Source organism: Pogoniulus pusillus, chromosome 18, assembly GCF_015220805.1.
Source record: "Pogoniulus pusillus isolate bPogPus1 chromosome 18, bPogPus1.pri, whole genome shotgun sequence".
In the NCBI taxonomy this organism is placed as follows: Eukaryota; Metazoa; Chordata; class Aves; order Piciformes; family Lybiidae; genus Pogoniulus; species Pogoniulus pusillus.
Window position 1 is genome coordinate 14,548,695 of NC_087281.1, and position 20,978 is coordinate 14,569,672.

Sequence of the window (20,978 nt, forward strand, 5' to 3'; positions counted from 1 at the left end):
TTTATATAATTAGTTCTTTCAACTGCAAACTGCCACTGGTGACCTTTTTCACGACTGTTCATAAAAATCTGGTGGCTGATGAGACCATTTTTAGAACCACCTGTCCTGTCTTGCCTCTCCACAATCATTTAGTATGTCAGGCATGGTAATTTTCACAATTTGAACCCCACGTTTTGGGTGAAGTATGCAAAAGGAAGGAAAATTGGTTTTGCTGCAACAAGCAGCTAGAGTAGGCTGTGTTTCTTCAGTCTCTGAACTGCTCCCATTAATACTTTTATTGGAAACACATTCTCATAAAGCTGCTTTTTCTGTCCTGTACTTCAGAGCACTCCTTCCCACTGTTGTGTATTACTGAAACCCAGCAAATTTGAAGACATTTGAATGCCTATGGACACTCCTAGAACCTAGATGGATGCTGAGGTGAATTCTACATCATCTGGATGGACACCTCTATCCATTCACAGATCAAAAGTTTATTTCAATGTATCTAGTGCAAAGAATGTGTCAACATCTTTAAAGTTTCAAGCTGATCACTCATCATTATCATCAAGAAAATTCCTGCAAGTCCAGTTACGCCTTCCTGTTGGGGTATTCTGAAGACACAGGGTAGCACAGATACGATTGAAAGGGTGGCTTGGCCAACAGATGTATGGCTTCTGGTGACTAGTGAGACAAAACAAATCTAGTGTGGTGCCCAGTTTACAGGCTAATTTGGCAGAGCCTGCAGTAAGAAAGCTTTTAAAAGTTGCTTAGCATATAAACTAAGTAAATTTAAAATCTAATCAAGAAGATGCTGATGAGATTTTCCAAGGTAGAAATACAGTTTAAATAGCACTCATCAAACTACACTGGGCTTTTCTGTTTGTTTAAGGATGCATAGAAGACAGATCCTTTTTCCTGGATTTGACTGCATGCACTATATAGAACTTTAAAGTTTTAATGAAGTCATTGTAATTTAAAAGCAGCTGCATAGAACATCAGACTGCTCTTTTAAATACCTACACAGTCCAGCTTTTATCATATTCTAGGTTGGGCTACAGTCCTTGAGAGTCATCAGAAGTACATTAATCTTTGTTTTATTAAAGACAGAATAGTCATAAATATTTTGAAATCTGTAGCACTAACAGATCTTCAGGTCAACATAAAGCTTGTATCAAATAATGCAAACAATATGCCCCCCACAATTCTGTATAATCAATCCACAGACTCTGCTTACTGTTTATTTTGAAAGCACTGCTGTGAAAAGGTAAGCTCGATAGCTGCTATTACTGATGGCAAAAAGGGAGGCAGAGGCTGTATTCTTAGTGGGAGTTGGTACAGTAACCAGCAAGGTGGGATGCCAATAGTAATAATAATAAACCTTGATCAGAGATTTCAAACATTCCTGTAATGTCAGACAGACTGTTCTGACTGATGCACAACCAGGGCCTTCAGCTGCTCTGTGAAACTCTTACATTACTCTAGGAATACTTCTCAACCATGTTTAGCTAACCTGGTCAGGTCACAGACATTTCAAATCCCCTTGTTTGTATTCTGTGACTATATAGCTTTTAAATCAGTGGCGATTTTGGAAGAGTTGTTGGTTACTTCATACCATGTTTGCCTGAGAAACCAGAACACATGCTGCAGGTGCTCAGCCTCACAACCTGCAGCATGCTCGGTGACGAATCCAGCAATGGACGGGAGCATGCACGTAACCCCAGGCCCATGCAATGCCTCCCCAGAGCCCAAGTAGATGCAGCAACAAATGAGCACCTGGTGGGGTCCAAGAGCCAGGTTCTTCCCAGCTCTGCGCTCCAGCGCTGTGCTTGCTTTGCTTCAAACGCTGCCCCAGCTCTGGAGCTCTGTGCTCTATTTTGGGGCAGGGGCATGAGGGTCCTCACTGCTGTAAAACCAGGATGAGATAGTGCAGCTCAGACCCACACCGGTCCTCCCTCAGCGCCTTTCTCCTCCCGGAGGGAGCCCCGACCGCATGGGGCTCTGCGGCCAGCTCCATCTGGTGGCCTTCTTGCACTCAGGAGCTCTTCACCACCCTCCGCGCACTCTGGCGCTATTGACGATTGGTCCTTCGGGTGGCGAGGCCAGAGCACCCCTGTCTGCTTTGCCCGGCTCCAGCACTGCGGGCGGGAGGACAGCTCCGGTCGGGGCCGGGCTCGACGCAGGGTCCCCCCTCCCGGCGGCTGCAGGCGGCGGCGGCCCCGGCTGCAGCCGGCTCTGTGGTTTTAAATGGGCGGAGCGGTGTCGCTCAGCGGGGCGGGCGGTGGGCGGCCCGCGCCGGCCAGCGGCGCCCATATAACCCCACCTCCCAGGCGCGGAGTGCCGCGGTAATTGGCTGGATGTGGTACTTGGAGATGTTGAGCTGGCTCCTTCCTCCCATGTCCCTGCACACACACAGGGGCGGGTGGTGCGGGCGGGAGCGGGAGGCAGGGCTGAGCCCCGGCGGTGGCGGGGCTTCCCCCACTCCCTGCCTGCCCGCCACCGTGCCCGAGCCGCTTCTGTTGCTGGGCTGCTGCCTGCGGCCGCAGGACCCGGCCGAGCCAGGCCGAGGGGAGCGGGGGCGGCTGCTAGCGGCAGCCGAGATGATGGCGGAGGGCGACGGCGGACCGGCGCGGAGGAAGGCGCTGTCGCTGCTGGAGGCAGCCCGCTCCCGCTACGAGAGCTTGCAGATCTCTGACGATGTCTTCGGGGAGTCGGGACAGGACAGCAGTGGCAACCCCTTCTACAGCACCTCCCCTGACTCCCGCTCCGCCGCCTCTTCCCAGGACGAGGAGGACGACGAGGAGGATGAGGGGCGCCCGGAGGGGCCAGGGCCGCGGGGCCGGCTGGCTCGGCGCCGCACCCTTAGGGCGGCGGCCACTCCGGCGGAGCGGCGGCGGCAGCGGCAGATCGGCGGAGGCAGCGCTGTCCCAGGCGGCCCCGGCCCAATGGAGGAGGAGGAGGAGGAAGGGGAGAAGGGGGGCTGGACCCGGTCGCTGCGAGACGTCCCACCCCCTCATTTCAAGGATGGCAGCGGTACGCGGAGGGCGGGCTGCCGGGGCTGGGGGTGGCGAGGCTGGGCGGCTCCGGGCGGCCCTTGGGAGCTGGGGTGCACGCTCAAGGTGTCTGTAGCGCGGCGCTGTGGCCTGGGTCGCCACTCCGAGGAGGAGAGCGCCTGCGGGCCTGGCTGTCGGCCTGTCCTGGTGCTTGGCCATTGGCCAAGGGAGAGAGACGGCAGGTGCCTTGTGCCCGGTGCTGCCTGCCCGGAAGCGGCCGTACAGTCACGCCGCTGATGCTCACGGTGCGGGGAGAGATTGGCCGGGGCAGTGACGGTGAGGGCGAGAGGAGGCCGCCTCTGCTTAGTCACAGGCATCACCTCCCGGCGCTGTAGCAGTACCCCGAGCGCCAGCAAATGCGGGGTTCCCCGTGGGAAGCAGGCAGGCGCTCTCAGAGCAGGGCGTTCTGCGCAGGCCCCTGGTCTGGCTGCGCTCTTGTGTGGCGGGGGCGACTCTTCCCTGCGCACAGGTGGGGAAAGCCGTGGATGCGGACCGTGACCTGCCCTGTGTTGTGCAGAAGGGGAGCTGGGCATGGGATTCCCTGTGCCTTTCTGTGCAGCCGGCTCCAACTTTGGCCCTTTTTGCATGGCTTTGGACCAGAGTGGCTACCGAAAGAGCGGTAAATTACATCAGCAGGACTCGGTGCCGAGATCTCAGTGGACTGGCTTGTATAGCAAGTTGCACCGCTGCTTTGCCTAGGGAGCTGTTCGTTGTAGTGTGTCAGTCTGCAGACCTCAGCAACCAGCTTGGCTGTCTAACAGCAAGGCTTTGCAAAAAAAGATTGATGGTTATGAAACTCTGGGATGTGAAATAAAACATTCAGATCACAGAATGGGATGTGATGGTTGCTGTTATTTTCAGCCAAGGTGACAGTTTGCCTGAGGTCTTCACTGTTTGGGTAGTGTTTAATTCCTTCATTTTCCTGTTAAAGGGTAAGTGCAGAAATAGGCTACTGTACTTGGCACAGTGTGCTGAAATTCGTTCTTTAGGACAGTCAGAAACCTGAGCAGGCAGCTTGGGATGGGGGCATAAATATTTGGACACTGAAGCCTAAAGTTCTGTCATAGTTCTGCAAATAGAAGCCAGGTCTACCTCTATGCATCTTCGAAGAACTCTGTAAGTGATTTTTATTCATAAGCATATCAAAGTTCTATACCACAAGCTTTATGGTGTGATGCTATTTTTCTGCATCAGTTTTGACTTACTTTCTCTGCCTTTGCTGGCTGATTTGTAACTTTGTAATAATATCTGTTTAATCATAGACAAAACCAGGATTAGCATTTTAATGCTCGTTTGGAAAAGAGTTGATGACTGATTAATTCAGGGATTCACATTTCCTCTGAAATAAAGGAGTCTGATTTATGGTTGTCAGAAATAGTTTCAGACATCCTTTAAAGAAGGTGTGTGGGTATTGTTAGGAATGTTTCCTTCTAGTAACAGATGAGGAAGAGGTTGCTGCTGCCCTTTCATTCTATTGATTATGATGATGGTGATACTTGCTGTATGCTGTTCATAGCATGGTGATTTTGTTCAACAGAAGTTCATTTTGTGCAACAATTTGATATGTGAAGTATGTACCTTCTATGATATTTTTAATTACTCCATTTCTAAGCTATGGTAACTACTGTACTGTAGGTAACTGAGCTTTTAGAATCCTGATTTGTAGACTGACTGGTTTTAGACCACATGTAATTGGAGTCATGCTAAACATACTTAGAGTAGCTCCATTGTCACTTGATTGAACACTTTCTAACTGAAGAGTTTGAATCCATACCTGCTGAGGAGAGAGTGTCAAATGTTTTACTGAAGTCCAGGTAAACATCCTCAGCCTTTCCCTCATGCATTAAGCAGGTTACCTAATCATAGGAGATCAGGTTCATCAAGTAGGACTTGCCTTTCAAGAACCTGTGCTAACTGTGCCTTACCTCTTTGTTGTCCCACACATTGTGCGTAATGGCACTCAAGATAACCTGCTCCATGACCTCCCCCAGCACCAAGGTCAGACTGACAGGTCTGTTGATCCCTGGGTCCTCCTTCTGGCCCTTTCTGTAGATGGGCATCATATTTGCCAACCCCCAGTCAGCTGGGCCTAATATTAATCTGATATATGAAAGTATTGCATGCATCCCTAGAGTTGTTTCTGAGCACAGACAGGCTGACATTGTCTCAGAAATATACCATAGGTTCGGATGTGCTGGGGGCTGATGGCAATGCTAAATGGTTCATTATGCCCTCAAACTGCAGTCGGTCTGTGTGTTTCTGGTGATACCTGCCTTAGCTGTGTGGCAGGTTCTGACAAACTGGAGGAAGTCTAGATTGTCCTCTGTGTTGGGAGAGAAGTAACTGGATTGCATCAGTATGCAACACTCTGCTGTTTGTGTCCTTTGTTTTCTGCTCTTTCTTTGGGAATCTCCGGTTAGTGTTGTTTAATAAAAGTAGTGTGTGCTTAGATTCCCTGGGGAGTAAAAACTGCAAACAGATGAATAGCTTTCACTGACTTCCTTTGTGGAAATCTAGAATAGCTGTTAGCTTTAACAGAGAGGTTAGAACAGATGGCTTGCTGGAACTTCATGTTATTTCCAGTTAAGATGCTCTGTGAAATCATTCACTTTAGTTGCTGAGAAAAATCTCAACTGTATCATGATGCCCTGATTTTTGAACCGGTGATTAGTGGCAGTGTGTAGATCCATTTAAAATTGGTGGAGGAAAACAGAGCCCATCATAAGTATCCAAGCAGTAACATGAATTCTGAGGTACTGGGATATGAGTAGTAAGTTGGAGTCTTGTATACAGCTGCCAGAATGTTTTCCTTTCACCAAGCGCCTTACTACAGCAGGTCTTAGGGTAGGTCAGTGTGTGTTTAAAAGGATGATGGCGTCCGTGGTCGTTTGTTGGATCTAGGAATGTTTTGGCATTTCACTTCATATTTTCTTCAAACCTCACTGTGAAAGGGAATTAGAACTGATTTGTTGGAGTGTGAACCTACAAATAGATACACTTCTAGAAAAGGTGGTCTGACCTCTACCCAAACAGTACTGTAATTCCACAAGGAGGAGACAGCTGGGGCTCTTCTGGCTTCCATTCCTCTGAGAGCAGAACAGAGTTAGTTGTGGAAATTCAGAAAGAATAAGAATAAATTTTTGCTAGGATAGAAGAAGTGTGATTGAAATGGAGAGAGCAAATGCACAGCTATTACTGATTTAGTGACAAGCTAACAAGTGACAGTAACTTAACATCAGACCTTAATTTCTGGTTGCTCCTGCCTCAGACTTAGTTGGTGTGCTTTTTGTTCCTTCACAAATGGGGTGACTTGGGGTGGTACTTTCCTTTGTTATCTCAGTAATTTGGCCAGGAGAGGTTCTCTGATAGATAGAGGCACTGTTGATTCTGATCTTCCTTCATGCAGGGTCTCAGGTGATGCAAATACCTTGGTATTGCTACAGCATGATATTTCTGAATTGGAGTAGCTGGCATTCTCTTCCTAGGGTCCAATGCTTCCTATATCCCTATAAATCAGCAACCAGAAGGTTGGATGTCAGATATAAGAGCATTTCTTACTGTTAGGGATAGTGGTTTAGGATGGCAACAAGAGCATGGAAATCTGAGCAAAAGTTAATGCTTAAGTCCTCGAAGTTACAGCCAATCAGTACTACTGTTATTTTCATTTTCTATGCTGTTCAAATCCTGTTCTTAAGCTTAGACTCGTGGCCAGAATGTTAAGGTTGTTCCTTTGTGAAAAAGCATAGCAGCTTCCCTTCAAGTTGCATCTTAAGTGTGTAGCTAGCTTTTTGTGGATTTCCAGAGTGTTCCTCTGAAACACTCAATCTGCTACCGTCTGTAAAGAACATGCTCTGACAGAAGAGCATTTTCTCAAGAAGTTACATAGACTCTGTCTATGAATCTAACAATCTCCTTGTCACCTTGAAGAGGTTTAAAGTAGGTTTCAGTATTTTTGTTTCCTTTTCTACTTCTTTTTCCTCTTTGAATTAAAATATTATTTTCCAGAAAGACCAAGTTGTGGGAAACAGTCATTTATTCTGTCATGACTGCCACAAGAGATGATCTGCACAAGGGAGGTTGCGTTATCTGTTGCATGTTCCAGCTAGAGTCTAGAAACCAAAGCACAGGAGAAGACTCCCTTATTTATGTTTTGCTTTTATTCTTCTACATCTCAGCAAGCCTATGAGTGAAGTAGACATCAGCATTGTTTTCCTTTCACAGCCTGTAATCTAGCCCTTCTCATCAAAACATTCTGTCTAGGCTCAAACTAGCACAAATGCACATCTGTTTCTGGTTGAGAGGATTTTGAGTAGAGCCAGAAGTAATTATTCTATAGTCCTGTTAAACTAGGGTAGACATGAACCACCATGAAGCCAACAGTTGAAACACACCTAGGTTATCATAAATCTGTGTCCTCAAAATTGCACTGCCCCCACTTCCTCCCTCTTGCCCTTCATCCCTATTTTGTTTAGTTAAAGAGCATTATGTATATTTATATACAATGCACAGCTGTTTCTGGTAGGGAGGGTTTTGAGTAGAGCCAGAAGTAACTTATTCTGCAGTTGCATTAAACTAGGGTAGACATGAACCACGTTGAGTTCTGTTAAGTGCAAATTACAGTGCAAGCACACTTTACTTATTTTTACACAGACTATCTATCCCAGAAATATTTGCCTGTGGATATCTTTCAGTTGGTGCTGTCAAAGAAGGTATAGAATCATAGAATGGTTCAGGTTGGAAGGGACCTCAAACATCATCTATTTCCAATGCTCCTGCCATAGGCAAGGACACCTCCCACTAGAACAGGTGGGAGGTGTCCTTGCCTATGGCCTCCTCCAACCTAGCAATATACTCACTTGGTCAAAAAATTGAAGGCTTGAAAATTTTTTCTTAGTGGAGATACCTCTCTATTTAATAGCTCTTAGTGGCTTTATCTTCCACAAACTGGTTGAGTAGCTTTTTCATAGAAATCATAGAATTGACCAGGTTGGAGGAGACCTCCAAGATCATCCAGTCCAAATACTGAATATTAAAACTTGTTCTAATGGAATTGACACTGCTAATGCTGCTGTTGAGGTTGTACCAATATGTAAACCTTCTTGTTTTCTTGTGGGCTGTTGGCTATCACTCGCTGAATCAAGGGAATGCATTAGTTTCTCTCTAACAGCAGTCATTTATATTATAGGCTGAAGTAGAAACATTTGATGGCATTTTATGGCTAGATATTGCAGATGAGTGAGTGAAATGTTAAAATACAGATGGTGCCTTTTCTTCAGGTCTTTTGCTGAAAGGTTGACTCAGAAGGGGTCTGAGAACTGCCCTGGAGCAGCATGACATTGACCAGTGCACCACTACCAATTGTCCTAATGTCAGTTTTCTTCCTGAGACAAAAGGGAGATGGGATTTTTTCATTTTAAGCTGAAGTGGGCAGCTCAGGGGAGAATGCTTCAGCACAATACATAAATCAGAAAAGGAGAAAGAAACAAAGCTGTTAAAAAATGTACTTTGAACTTTCTGTTTCTACGGAATCCTTTTAATCTGTACTATAACCTTTTCCTAACCTGCTCTTCTCTGCTGCAGCATTTAGTTTCTCTAATTGTATTTAGTTTCCTAGGATCCTTTGCTGTCATAAAAATGAACATTTCTCGTGTCTTAATATAGATCCTACTGATTCTTTGCATTTTAACATTGTGTGCTTAGTCATTATGCAACTTTGGGCTTTTTCACTCTTCTGGGCTCTGCTGGACACCATGTCTCCACTGTTACAATTTTAGGTAGTCTGAGGCAGGGTTCCTTTGTTCAAGTTTTGCTGCGTAGTAAGCCAAGACTTGCAATTTTACTGTGCTCCATATGTCCAGGTCCACTCCTGTGGGAGGAAAAGGTAAAGAGGTATTGAGTTCTCGTCTACCTTACGCAAAAATAACTGATGAGGATGACAGCATTTTGAGCTGCTGAAAGGTGGCTTCCTTGAATTCAGTCCTTATTAGATGACACATTTGTAGTGAGAAGAGTCTGTAGGCTTTAACAGCATCTTCTATGATGAAAAAGCCAATTGATGTTGAGAGGCAAGGCCATGTGAAACTAGGTTCTTGCTGTTCTTGCATTCATACTATAACATAAAGGCAACAGCTAGTTCTTTTAACACACCAAAAAGATGGACACATGCCTCTGACCATGCTGCTCACCCTACACCCTGTACAGCTGATGTTCCAGATCTGCTTGTGTGGGAGATGTTCTATGTGAGCAACTGTCACGCCCACCAAGATATTGAAAAGCTGTGAGGAACGCAGCATGCAGCTCAACAAAATTTGAGTTTCAGAGCTAATAGAAGTGGTGCTTATCTGTGGGTTTGGTTATAACAGTATTAGGGATTGGAAGGGACCTCAAAGGATCATCTGATCCAACCCTCCCTGCTAGAGCAGGGCTAACTAAACTTCTGTTTGAATGGAGGCTGCACTTTGGGGGTCACAGATGCCTCTGCATGGAATTTTAAGTGAGAATTTTATTGGGAGTGAGGTGTGAATGCATTTGTAGTCCTGCTGCCTAGTAGAAAAGACTAGTGGAAATTTAGAGGCTAATGTACTGAGCAACGAGCCTAATTCTTTGCAGCAAGCTTCTGAGGAATTGCTGTGATTACTATTGAATCTTAATTATGAATATTAATATTCCAGTAAGAATATTATTGCTTATTAATATTCAACATTTCACCAGATTGCATAGAATGGGTTTGGATTCTCAGTTGACAGCAAGTATTTACCCAGAGAGTATTTATGAGCACAGAATTAAATGATCCGAACAGTCAGAACTTGACAAAATAGGAATGGGGAGACAGGAAAATTCTAACTACTCAACAGGCACAACCAGCTGTGGTCAGAAGGTGGACTAAACACCCTTGCTCAGTGAGTCTGAAAACTAGTCTAAATTTTATAGCTTATGGAGCCTTAGTAATAACTGTAGCCCAAATACTCATGATGTGCTGGTTTCCCGGGTATGTTTCCTGTATAAAGACACTTCCAAAGTCTGCAATTATGATCCTGAGGGGAAAAAAAACCCACTAAATATTCCAAGGCAGAGGGAAGGAGAGGAAAACTGAGTGAGCTGCTGCTGCGATCACCTGTAGCTGCTGTGAATAGGTTTTCCTGCACAAAAAGGAAGCCAGTTAATGGGGGAAGCTGAAGAGGGGTTCACTGAGGGAATCACCCTAACATTCCAGTCCCAGAAAGGCTGAAGCATGGCTGTGGAAAGGCAGGAAGGCTTTTTCACATCATTCCCCTACTAAACACATTTTTCGAAGATCAAACTGGCCAACAGGCACAAGCATCAGGAGTTTTGGGCAAGAAATTAAAAGTATTGTGCCTTGTGTGGCTACACATGTAGTCCCAAAATGGGATGCAGAGGGCACCTGACACCCAACCTCCATTGCTTGTTTTGTCTACTCCTCAGCTCAACACCTGGACCCTACAATGGGAGGAGGTAGAGCAGTGACCAAACTAGTCTAGCAGGATTCATGCTCTGCCAGGACAGGAGTACTACCAGATCCTGATCAAATATTTAGCTGCAATGAAAAGCAGTTTGTCTACCTACTTTCTTTGTCTTCTCTCTCCTCTCCAGCTAAATAACGCCTTCAATTGCATAGCAGGTTTGAGATGTTGATCATACAAGGTTCTAAAATCTCCAGGCCCAGCCTTGCTAATAGTACAAAGGCATCACCCCTTAAGCATCCGTGGGAGTTACAGCGTTTGGGAACTTGTAGAATCTGGCCCTAGGGGAGCAATGTAATCAAGGCTTGATGTGGAAAGGAAAATGCTGCCTATTCAGAGCCATTCACAGTAAAGAGGAAAGAAGCCCCATTAACAGATGGTGTAAGAAGCTGATGAGTTGCATGAGATGCAGCAGGTCTATTACACGTCTTAATTTCATTTTATGAGGTGGCCAACATACTTTAAGAATGAATGGAGAGAAATGTTACTTAAATGAGAGATCTCTGTGAAGCAATGGGCAGCTGAGGAGGTGGAGAGGCAATGCAAAGGAGCAAATTTCTCTAAAATATAAAGCCAGCTTTAACAGTTAGGTCCAGAAAGCTCAGGAAGCAGGAGCCTGGAGAAGAGAAGGCTCAGGGGTGACCTCATTGCTGTCTACAACTACCTGAAAGGAGGTTGTATCCAGGTGGGGGTTGGTCTCTTCTGTCAGGCAACCAGCAAGAGGAAATGGCCTCAAATTGTGCCAGAGAAGGTTTAAATGGGTATTAGGGGGAAAAAAATCTTCCTGGAGTGGTCAGGCATTGGAATAGGAGGCCCAGGGAGGTGGCAGAATCACTGTCCTTGGAGGTGTTCAAAAACTGTAGACACAGCGCTTTGGGGCATGCTTTAATGGCTATGATGGTGACAGACTGACAGTTGAACTTGATCTTAGAGCTCTTTTCCAACCAAAATAATTCCATGATTCCTAGCAAGGCTTCTGGGCATTATCACAGAAGTAATGGCTTCCCATTTTGTAACTACAGATTAAAACATTTATAGCTCAAAACCTCAGAGACTGGAGCTTCACATTTTCTAGCCCTAGTCCTCTTGATACAGAAGCAGCATGCAGTTTTCACAGCAGGCATCAGAACAGATCTTTGGTTTATCACAAGAGCTAAACCTGGAAAAATCTGTCTGGAACAAAAACCTATAACTGGTTAGATGCCATAGGTGGAGTCAGTGGCACGCTTAAAGTAACGTTTTAATAACATGCGAATAAGGATGTTTCTGAGTATATTCTTTGCTCTGTAAACTCTGGCCCCATGTCCTGTCCCACCTACTTCTGGATTGGTTTCTTAAGGGAGAATGATGTAAGCTGCTGTTTTGATAAAAGGCTAGTTTATGATTTCATGATATGATGGAGTGTATTTACTTGGTGACAAGTGACTGCAGAAGTTCCCATTTAAACCAGGGCTGTGAATTTGTACTATTGCTCAAAGGCAGAAGTGGTGCTTCCCTTTCTAACTTCCTGCCCACCAAGACAGAGCAATTGTTTCCCAAATTCTGGGACTGGGAGTCAGCCTCCCTGAATGTTTTACTCTGTGGCTAATTTGCCCTTCTATCTTAGTTTAATCATCTCATCTGGGCTTCTGGCTTATCTGTGCCTCAGGCTGGCACTGGGGACATATGCCCTATTTTCCTTTGCTACATTCTGCACATTGCCAGCCTTCACCAACAACTTGCTTTTATCTAACTCTGACTTTCCCCAAGCTCTGTTTCCCTGTTGCTTTCTCCGACCTTTCTCCTGTGTTTCTGAGATGATGCCGCACTTTGAAGTTTCCAGTTCTCTTGGCATTTCACTGGAGCAATGGGATCAGATTTTTGTTAGTATGAATGCTTCAGCTATACAACTGTTTCTAAAGATGCATGTTTTGAGGCAGATTACCTATCATATGCAGGTGGTCAGTTGGGTCAACATTTGGTTGCAAGTATGTCCAACTCTGTGTTATTCAGTTGTAAGTCACAGAACAAAGATCTTCACCTGTGCCTACACAAAAGTCCTGTGTCTAGTTCTGGGATCCTCAATTCAAGAGAGTTGTTGAGATACTGGAACAAGAAGGGCAGCAAAGCTGGTGAGAGGCCTGGAACACAGCCCTGTGAGGAGAGGCTGAGGGAGCTGGGGGTGTGCAGCCTGGAGAAGAGGAGGCTCAGGGGTGACCTCATTGCTGTCTACAGCTACCTGAAGGGAGGCTGTAGCCAGGTGGGGGTTAGCCTCTTCTCCCAGGCAACCAGCAAGAGAACAAGGGTACACAGTCTGAAGTTGTGCTGGGGGAGGTCTAGGCTGGATGTTAGGAGGAAGTTGTTGGCAGAGAGAGTGATTGGCATTGGAATGGGCTGTCCAGGGAGGGCGGTGGAGTCGCTGTGCCTGGAGGTGTTGAAGCAAAGCCTGGCTGAGGCACTTAGTGCCATGGTCTAGTTGATTGGCTAGGGCTGGGTGCTAGGTTGGACTGGATGATGTTGGATGTCTCTTCCAACCTGGTTGATTCTATGATACACTGAATGTGTAAAGGAGCCCTGGCCCTAGCAGGTGTTCCAAATACATGACCTTCACTTTCATCATTGTTATCTGAAGAAAATATTTAAACTTTCATCTTCCCCCATGCCTAATGCACTGGGTGAAAGCACCTAGAAATGCAGGTACATGCTTTCCTGCAGTGCAAAAGAAGCATAGTGAACTATTACCTTGGAAGCTGCTCCAGCTGGAAGTTCAAAGTTCTTCACCATTTCCAGGCTGAGCTGCTAGATAGCACACAGTAGTATGGAGCAGGAGGAATGGTCAGGGCACCTTGGTTATCAACTCGGGTCTTGGGAGGCCACCATCACATTGAATGGGAAAGCTGTTTTGTGTTGGGTGGGAACAGGTGCAATACTTGTCCCAGACCTATTCCAAGTTGACATGCTAGACTTGACTTTCAAGAGTTTTGCTCTAATGCTGGAGAAAGTTAGATGTGAAACTGGCTCCAGTACACAGCAGGCAAACAAGCTGAATTGCAGGCGGTTCCTTAGTTTACTAAATACTTTGCTAAGCTTTATCATTTAGTTTAAAGTTTAGTGATTAGTTTACTAAAGCTTTTTATTTAATGTGTTGTAACTCAGCATTGTCTGGTGTAGAGGCCAGGGCTGTTGACCAGAGTCAGCACCAAGCAGCTGTGCATTAATTTTCAGTCCTCTTTCATTTGTCCTTGGATTGCTTTTAGACTCAGCTTTTAATTCTCTCAGTAGATAGAAGTTGCAGTGTATGGATCACTTTATCTGTTTTCCTCACAGCACCAGAATCGTCTTTAATGCTGGGGAGGAAAGAGCGAGTGTCCTTTCATGGAAGCCATTTGGAACAGGTCTTGTGGCTAGGATTATTATATGCAGATGTGGAGACATTGTCAAAGATTTATAGAGGTGGGAAAAGTGCAGGCAAATCACACTTTGCTAATTAACTTGAAATAAGCTTAACTGAAACAAAATGTAGAGCAAAAGAGTGTGCTACTGAGCACCCAAACAAAAGTGCAAGCTAAGTTTCTGAGGAAATGTGACCTTGTAAAAGCTTACCCAGAAGTATGGCTTGTGTTAGGCTGTCCTAAAAGAAAGATTCATCTATCAAAATAACAACTGCAAACACCTGCTTGCCCTAAAATACTGGTCAGAACCACAGCTGATATAAATTAGGATGATTTAACAAAATAGGCTTACTTGTCACTGAAGCTTTGGATGCTTTTTAAGTGAAGGTGAACAAGATACATGCAGCATAGTATCCAGCTTTAAAGACCTAGATGTTTGCTGCCCATTTCCTACAGAAGTGCAGTCTCTGAAGTAAACTGAAATAAAATGCAGACAGGAACTGCTACATGAACTTACTTCAAGCTGCCTTGACAGGCTTGTCATAAGGCCGTCAAAGTGCCTATGGTTTGAGCATGGTCTGGTGTGCATTTCTCCCAGGCCATTAAGAATAGCATTGATAGGAAAGTTTACATGAGAGAATTTACTGTGAAACCCAAATTCTGCTAAGTCTCCCTTGGGAAATATTTTTTAAATGGTTTTGTTGTCTTTGATGATTTTCCAGCTCTTTCTATTGGTCTCTAAACATTGAGGAAGATGAAAAATCATTTTAAGCTGCCTGTCAATTCACACTTTCCATGAAAACATCATGACTTTCTTTTTTGATGAATGTGTATTTACTGGCAGAAATCTTTTCCCAGCATTTTTCAGTGTTCTTTAAGCCCCCCAAATCACATTGTGTTCTTTTTGGGGAAATAGCTTATCAGGAACATAAAACAATGCTTCCACTTAGGAAGCAGGAATTAATTGGCTTTTCAAACTCTAGTATTTGAAAACTGTACCTTTTATCAGAGGAGAAAATATTTCCCATTGCCAAAAATTACTATGTTGTAGATTGATTTTTCTGAGCTGGAGTTGTTTAGCCTGGAGAAGAGGAGCCTCAGGAGGGACCTCATTGCTGTCTACAACTACCTGAAAGGAGGTTGTAGCCAGGTGGGGGTTGGCAACCAGCCACAGAACAAGGGGACACAGTCTGAGTTGTGCTGGGGGAGGTCTAGGCTGGATGTTAGGAGAAAGTTCTTGATAAAGAGAGTGATTGGCATTGGAATGGGCTGCCCAGGGAGGTGGTGGATTCTCCATCCTTAGAAGTGTTGAAGCAAAGCCTGGATGAGGCACTTAGTGCCATGGTCTACTTGATTGTCTAGGGCTGGGTGCTAGGTTGGACTGGATGATGTTGGAGGTCTCTTCCAACCCAATTGATTCTATGATTCTTAGGTACATATCTGTATATAATACACCGAATTGTGCTGGTCCTCATGTGTGACTATGAAGTGTTAGATTTTTGCTCAAAGAGGACTGACAAATTACTTAGTCTTATACTGATTCTTCTACCACTCCTGTGCCTGCTACAGCAGTATTGGGGTCTGCCTCGCTGATAATGAGGTTAAATAAATTTCAAAGTCAACTCTGGATTACTCTGGGGTTTACTTCCAAACCTTGCAATTTGAATTAACCTACATATGGTGATACCTGGGCTTGTCAGCATAATGAGGTATTTTGCTGTGAACCTCAGTTACACTTTGAATGAGAGCAATGTCTTTTGCAGTGCAAAGGAGAATTTTCTTCCACTATGTTTAGTTCTTGCACATCTGATTTATCCTGACCAAAATCACAGAATCAGTCAGGTTGGAAAAGACCTTTGAGATCATCAAGTGTAACCTATCACCCAGCATTACCTAATCATCTGAATCATGGCACCAAGTGCCACAAGCCAAATGACCATGCTTTTGACCCCCTTAAATTTTCTATTTTGTGTTGTAAGCAATGATAGATTACAGCAGGTTCTGGAACTTTCTAGCTTGTATTCTGTCTGTGAACTTTGATCCTACGTAACAGGTTGGTAATTGGAACAGGATAAATGGAAAAGGATAAAAGAACCTACTAAAAAGATGCTCAAGTTACTTAGTCCTGCAAACCATTAAGTAAGGAAAAATCAGTTAATTGATTTGGAGCTCTTATTTTTTCCTAATGTACTGCTCAGTAAAGAAGACTTGGAACACTGCTAGTGTTGAAGCAGAGGGAAGATTGTGACTAGTAGGGATCTGTCAGAGAAAGAAGACCAGAAACTGTGAGAGGACATGCAGGGCCTGCTTGAAGGATGGTCACACAGAAATTTCATGTGCACTTTCTATTAATTCTTTCTTTTTTTTTCCTGCAATGTGTTTGTTTGTCAAGAAGCTAAGCTTACAGCCAGCTCTCTTGCTAGGCGTCAGACCCATCAGGGCTGCTGCAGTTTGCCCTGAGCTGAGCCAAAATGAGCTCTGCAATGCGTGCAGTGTGAGGGCAAGATGCCAGCCTCTGCTCCATAATCATGTCTCCAGTATGGAAACACAAATGGCTTTCCCAGCTTAGCCTCTTCATTTATTTTGAGTCTATTCTTACCATTTAAATAGCTGTGGCTCTTGGTAGAGACATTCCTTCTGAGTGTAAAGTGGAAAATGGAATAAACTTGGTCAAGACAGGATCTAGTAGCAGTAATGACTTGTAAGGTGATTGCTGATGATTATAAATGCACTTTTTTTTCCTGGTAAAATGACAAGGGAGAAGAAGAGTTTGTGCATGTTGTATCATAACAGAGAAAGTTTATGGTAGTTCACGTGTTCCACAAAGTCACTTAAAGCAAGCTCAAAGCACTGGTGTTTGTGCTGCCCAGCTCTAAGTTACTTAGCAGAGCTCTATCCCCACCCTAGGTGTGCATGAAACTCCAGATCTAGCTGTGTTTGGAAATTCCAAGAGTACTTTTGTGCTCTGACTCTGTAATTTAAACTTGTAAATTCGGCTTAGTTTTTAATGCCCCTACATAAATATGTTTGCCATGTGTGCCCTTCAGGACAAAGGAGAGAATAAAACCTGAATTCTACATGCAAGCATAACAGTATATTAATTCTGAGAATGGAAGATGAACAGCCACTATTTTATCTGATAAAGTAAACATTTGAAAGGTAAACAGCACATACATGGATCACTAAACTCTTTCATGTGAGTATTTTCTGAGTAAGGGTCATTTTAGTCAATATAAAGATCTTTTAAAAGTACAATTTCACTATATAAGTTTTTTAGGCAGTTGTCTCTGTGTATGAGATATTTGTGTACTTAGATGGAAAGTCTTATTTAAATATTTGAGGTTAGTTATTAACTATGCAAAACCCAAATAATGTTAAAAATTCTGTTGTCTTCCTACAGAAATCAGCACCTTCCAATAGATCAACACCTGCTTCCTAGGAGCAGGTGTTGGTCTGTTGGAGGGCAGGAGAGCCCTGCACAGGGACTCTTGACGGGCTGGATGGGTGGGCAGAGGCCAATGGGATGAGATTTAACAAGGCCAAGTGCAGGGTTCTACACTTTGGACACAACAACCCTAAGCTGTGCTACAGGCTGGGGACGGAGTGGCTGGAGAGCAGGCAGGCAAAAAGGGACCTGGGGGTACTGCTAGATAGTAGGTGAAGATGAGCCAGCAGTGTGCCCAGGTGGCCAAGAGAGCCAGTGGCATCCTGGCCTGTTATCAGGACCAGTGTGGCCAGTAGGACAAGGGAGGTTATTCTTGTTCTGTACTCAACACTGGTCAGGCCACACCTTGAGTGCTGTGTCCAGTTCTGGACTCCTCAATTCAAGAGAGATGTTGAGATACTGGAACATGTCCAGAGAAGGGTGACAAAGCTGGTGAGAGGCCTGGAGCACAGCCCTGTGAGGAGAGGCTGAGGGAGCTGAGGGTGTGCAGCCTGGAGAAGAGGAGGCTCAGGGGTGTCCTCATTGCTGTCTACAACTACCTGAAGGGAAGCTGTAGCCAGGTGGGGATTGGGCTCTTCTCCCAGGCAACCAGCAAGAGAACAAGGGGACACAGTCTGAAGTTGTGCCAGGGGAGGTCTAGGCTGGATGTGAGGAGGAAGTTGTTGCCAGAGAGAGTGATTGGCATTGGAATGGGCTGCCCAGGGAGGTGGTGTAGTCGCTGTGCCTGGAGATGTTGAAGCAAAGCCTGGCTGAGGCACTTAGTGCCATGGTCTAGTTGATTGGCTAGGGCTGCGTGCTAGGTTGGACTGGATGATCTTGGAATTCTCTTCCAACCTGGTTGATTTTGTGATTCTGTGAAATTCAGTGCCACTGTTTTTCCTGTGTATCAGCAAATTATGAATCAGTTCTGCTCACTTTGCTGATAAATACTGGTTTTTCAGACAATGAGATTATAAAAGGGCTTTCAGAACTATATTTGGTCAACAGCTAGATTGACGTTTGAGTCATAAAGTGATTCAGCTCACATTTTTAGAACTGTGTGGGTTCTGTATAGCCAATGAGCTACAAACCTTGTATGTTTATTTCAAGAAGGAGAGCAAGAGATTCTGTTTGGCTGGAGCAAGACTGCTAGGTAAGAAAGGATTGTTCTAGTCAGTGTATCTGGCAGTTTTCTGTAATCACTTCTCAAGATAAATTTGTGCAGCTACCAAAAGCTTAATTGCATATTGAAGTACCTTTATGTGCATCTACTACTCTTGACTCCCTAAAAATGAAGTCCATCCTATTGTCCATGTTCTCCTGCCTTGAGACAAATGCATTTCACAACACCTAATGCTTTCTGGATGCATTTTGTTCACTGTAGGCAAGATTTGAAATATCACCCCTGCTCCCAGCTTCTGCTTCTAATGGCAAACTTCCTGAGCACAAAGGTAGTTTTGCTCTACCTGAAGGGTTGCCTGGGTGCTGGAGTTGAGTTCCGTATCTACTTAGGGTTTCCTGTATAAATAGGAGTATTCTTGGTGCAGTTTTTGTCAAAGCAGTGTCTGCTGTAGAATGTCAAAACTTAAGTTGTGGGGAAAGAGGAAGAGATGTACTGTAATCATTTGTGCAAAATCATTTGTAGAGCATTTTATGTCAGCTTTAAGTCCAGTGGGCAGTAGTAGAATATAAACCCCTTACCAAAAGAAAACCCTCTGTTAAGAGACTTTATTATTACACTAGCAGTTAAGGTTAATATGTCTGTTCTAGCCCCACAGTTTTCACTTGTTAATGAAAGCCTTCTATCATTTAAGCTGAAATTTTCTGCTCTCTCATTTACCAGAGCATGATTTATGTGGAGCTCTTTGGTCTGGTCTTGCTATGTAGAGCAATATGGTTTCAACCAAATTGTTTCCAAATCTCACAAATCAAATCTGGAAAGTAACATTAACATAAATGTGTATGTCCCCATTGCACTTCAAACAAACAAACCAACCAGCAACCTGCTTTTGTTTGTTTCTTTTTCATTTTTTCCAACAAACAGGTTCACTGTTTCAATGCCTTGGTGCTGTATTTGCTGTCCTTCTAATAGCTTGAGTTCACCAGACTGCACCCAAATGTTAAAGCTTAAGAGCAAGTCCAAGCACAGTATTTGTGTAGTTTTGTAGTACCATTTAATGCAGAACTTCTGCAAGCTATAGTTGTTGTTATAAGGATGTGAGCTGATGGACAGGGGTATTGGAGAATGTGACATGACCAACACAGTAGTGGATCTTTGCAGAGCCAGACTGTACAATGGCAAATCTTGTGCTCTGATTTGTCTGGGAAAGCTGATGCTGAGATTCAAGCAGCCAGGTAGTACAAGACTCACTCTGGTTAGGCAGAACTTGAAATGAGAAGCTGTTTGCCTCCTCCTTCTGGTCAAGAAAACTGTTTTTTCAGACATTCTGAAGGCTGTTAAACTAAGGCACAGTATTTACCAGATCAAACTCCTAGGGGTTATAATCACAACACTATCTTTTGCAAGGTGATGTACAGCAGTGCCTTAACGCACTGCCCTGGCCATTGGGTTTGCCCAGGCTGCCCTCATCTGGTGAATCGGTTTTCACTGTTTCTGTAGAAGAATAGAGAATGTCTCTATGTCTCTGTCTCCATAGCCTTTATCTGGTGACTAAGCACTGCTATGGGGGGGAAGCATGAAAAACATTCCTTTTTAAATGGACCTTAATTAGCTTATGGAAGGGATTAGAGGAGTGAGGGTTGTAGGGACTGGTGTCTGCATCCCTGTTATTGCAGGCTTGATGTTCCTAATTCGGTTTAATGTAATCTGGTGTCTGACTGGATAACTTTGTTAAACTCATACACTGCTGCCAATCCTTAGAGCCACTGCCTTTCCCTCTCCACTCTCTTCTCATGGAATAGGTGGAACTGGCAGAGAAGGTTCAAGATTGGTGAAAAAGCTGATTGCATTACGGAAGGAAGAGGACCAGCATACACATTGTAATACTACAAATATCCCCTGGATGTGGAGCAGTGACAGTAGCCATGTGGTGTCTGACTTTTTCTGGTAACCCGAGGGGGCATTGAGATGCCAGAGTTCAAGATAAGGTTCCAATGTGGTGACAGAGACATAAAACTTGTAAGCAGATAGACATGATCTTTGTGTCTCTATGTGTGGAGCAGAAACAGATTCGAAAGTCGTCGTAATAATGGCAATGAACTAGACAGGGGTTATAGGCACAGAGGAAGAGGAATCATGTCAGCTGGGATGGGGTCAGCTCTCTTTCTGGAGTGCTTGGACACACCTTCCTTCTGGGCTGTTTCAGGAAAGGTACTGCTTTGATGCACACATAGACAAGAATCATAGATTCACAGAATCAGTCAGGGTTGGAAGGGACCACAAGGATCATCTAATTCCAAGCCCTCTACCATGGGCAGGGACACCCTACCCTAGAGCAGGCTGGCCACAGCCTCACTCAGCCTGGCCTCAAACACCTCCAGAGATGGGGCCTCAACCAACCTTCCTGGGCGACCCATTGCAGGCTCTCACCACTCTCATGCTGAACAACTTCCTCCTCATGTCTGCTCTTAACCTACCCATCTCCAGCTTTGCTCCATCCCCCCTAGTCCTGTCACTCCCTGAAAGCCTAGAAGTCCCTCCCCAGCTTTT

General features: G+C 44.7%; 1 protein-coding gene across 1 annotated transcript in view; it reads left to right on the forward strand.

Moving 5' to 3' along the window:
• Positions 1–2,336: 2,336 nt before the first annotated feature.
• Positions 2,337–20,978, forward strand: part of PGBD5 (piggyBac transposable element derived 5) — a 47,673-nt gene continuing 29,031 nt past the window's right edge. The window contains exon 1 of the mRNA XM_064158505.1: positions 2,337–3,012. Coding sequence (XP_064014575.1) covers positions 2,337–3,012 — 676 coding nt within the window. The remainder of the gene's footprint in view (positions 3,013–20,978) is intronic.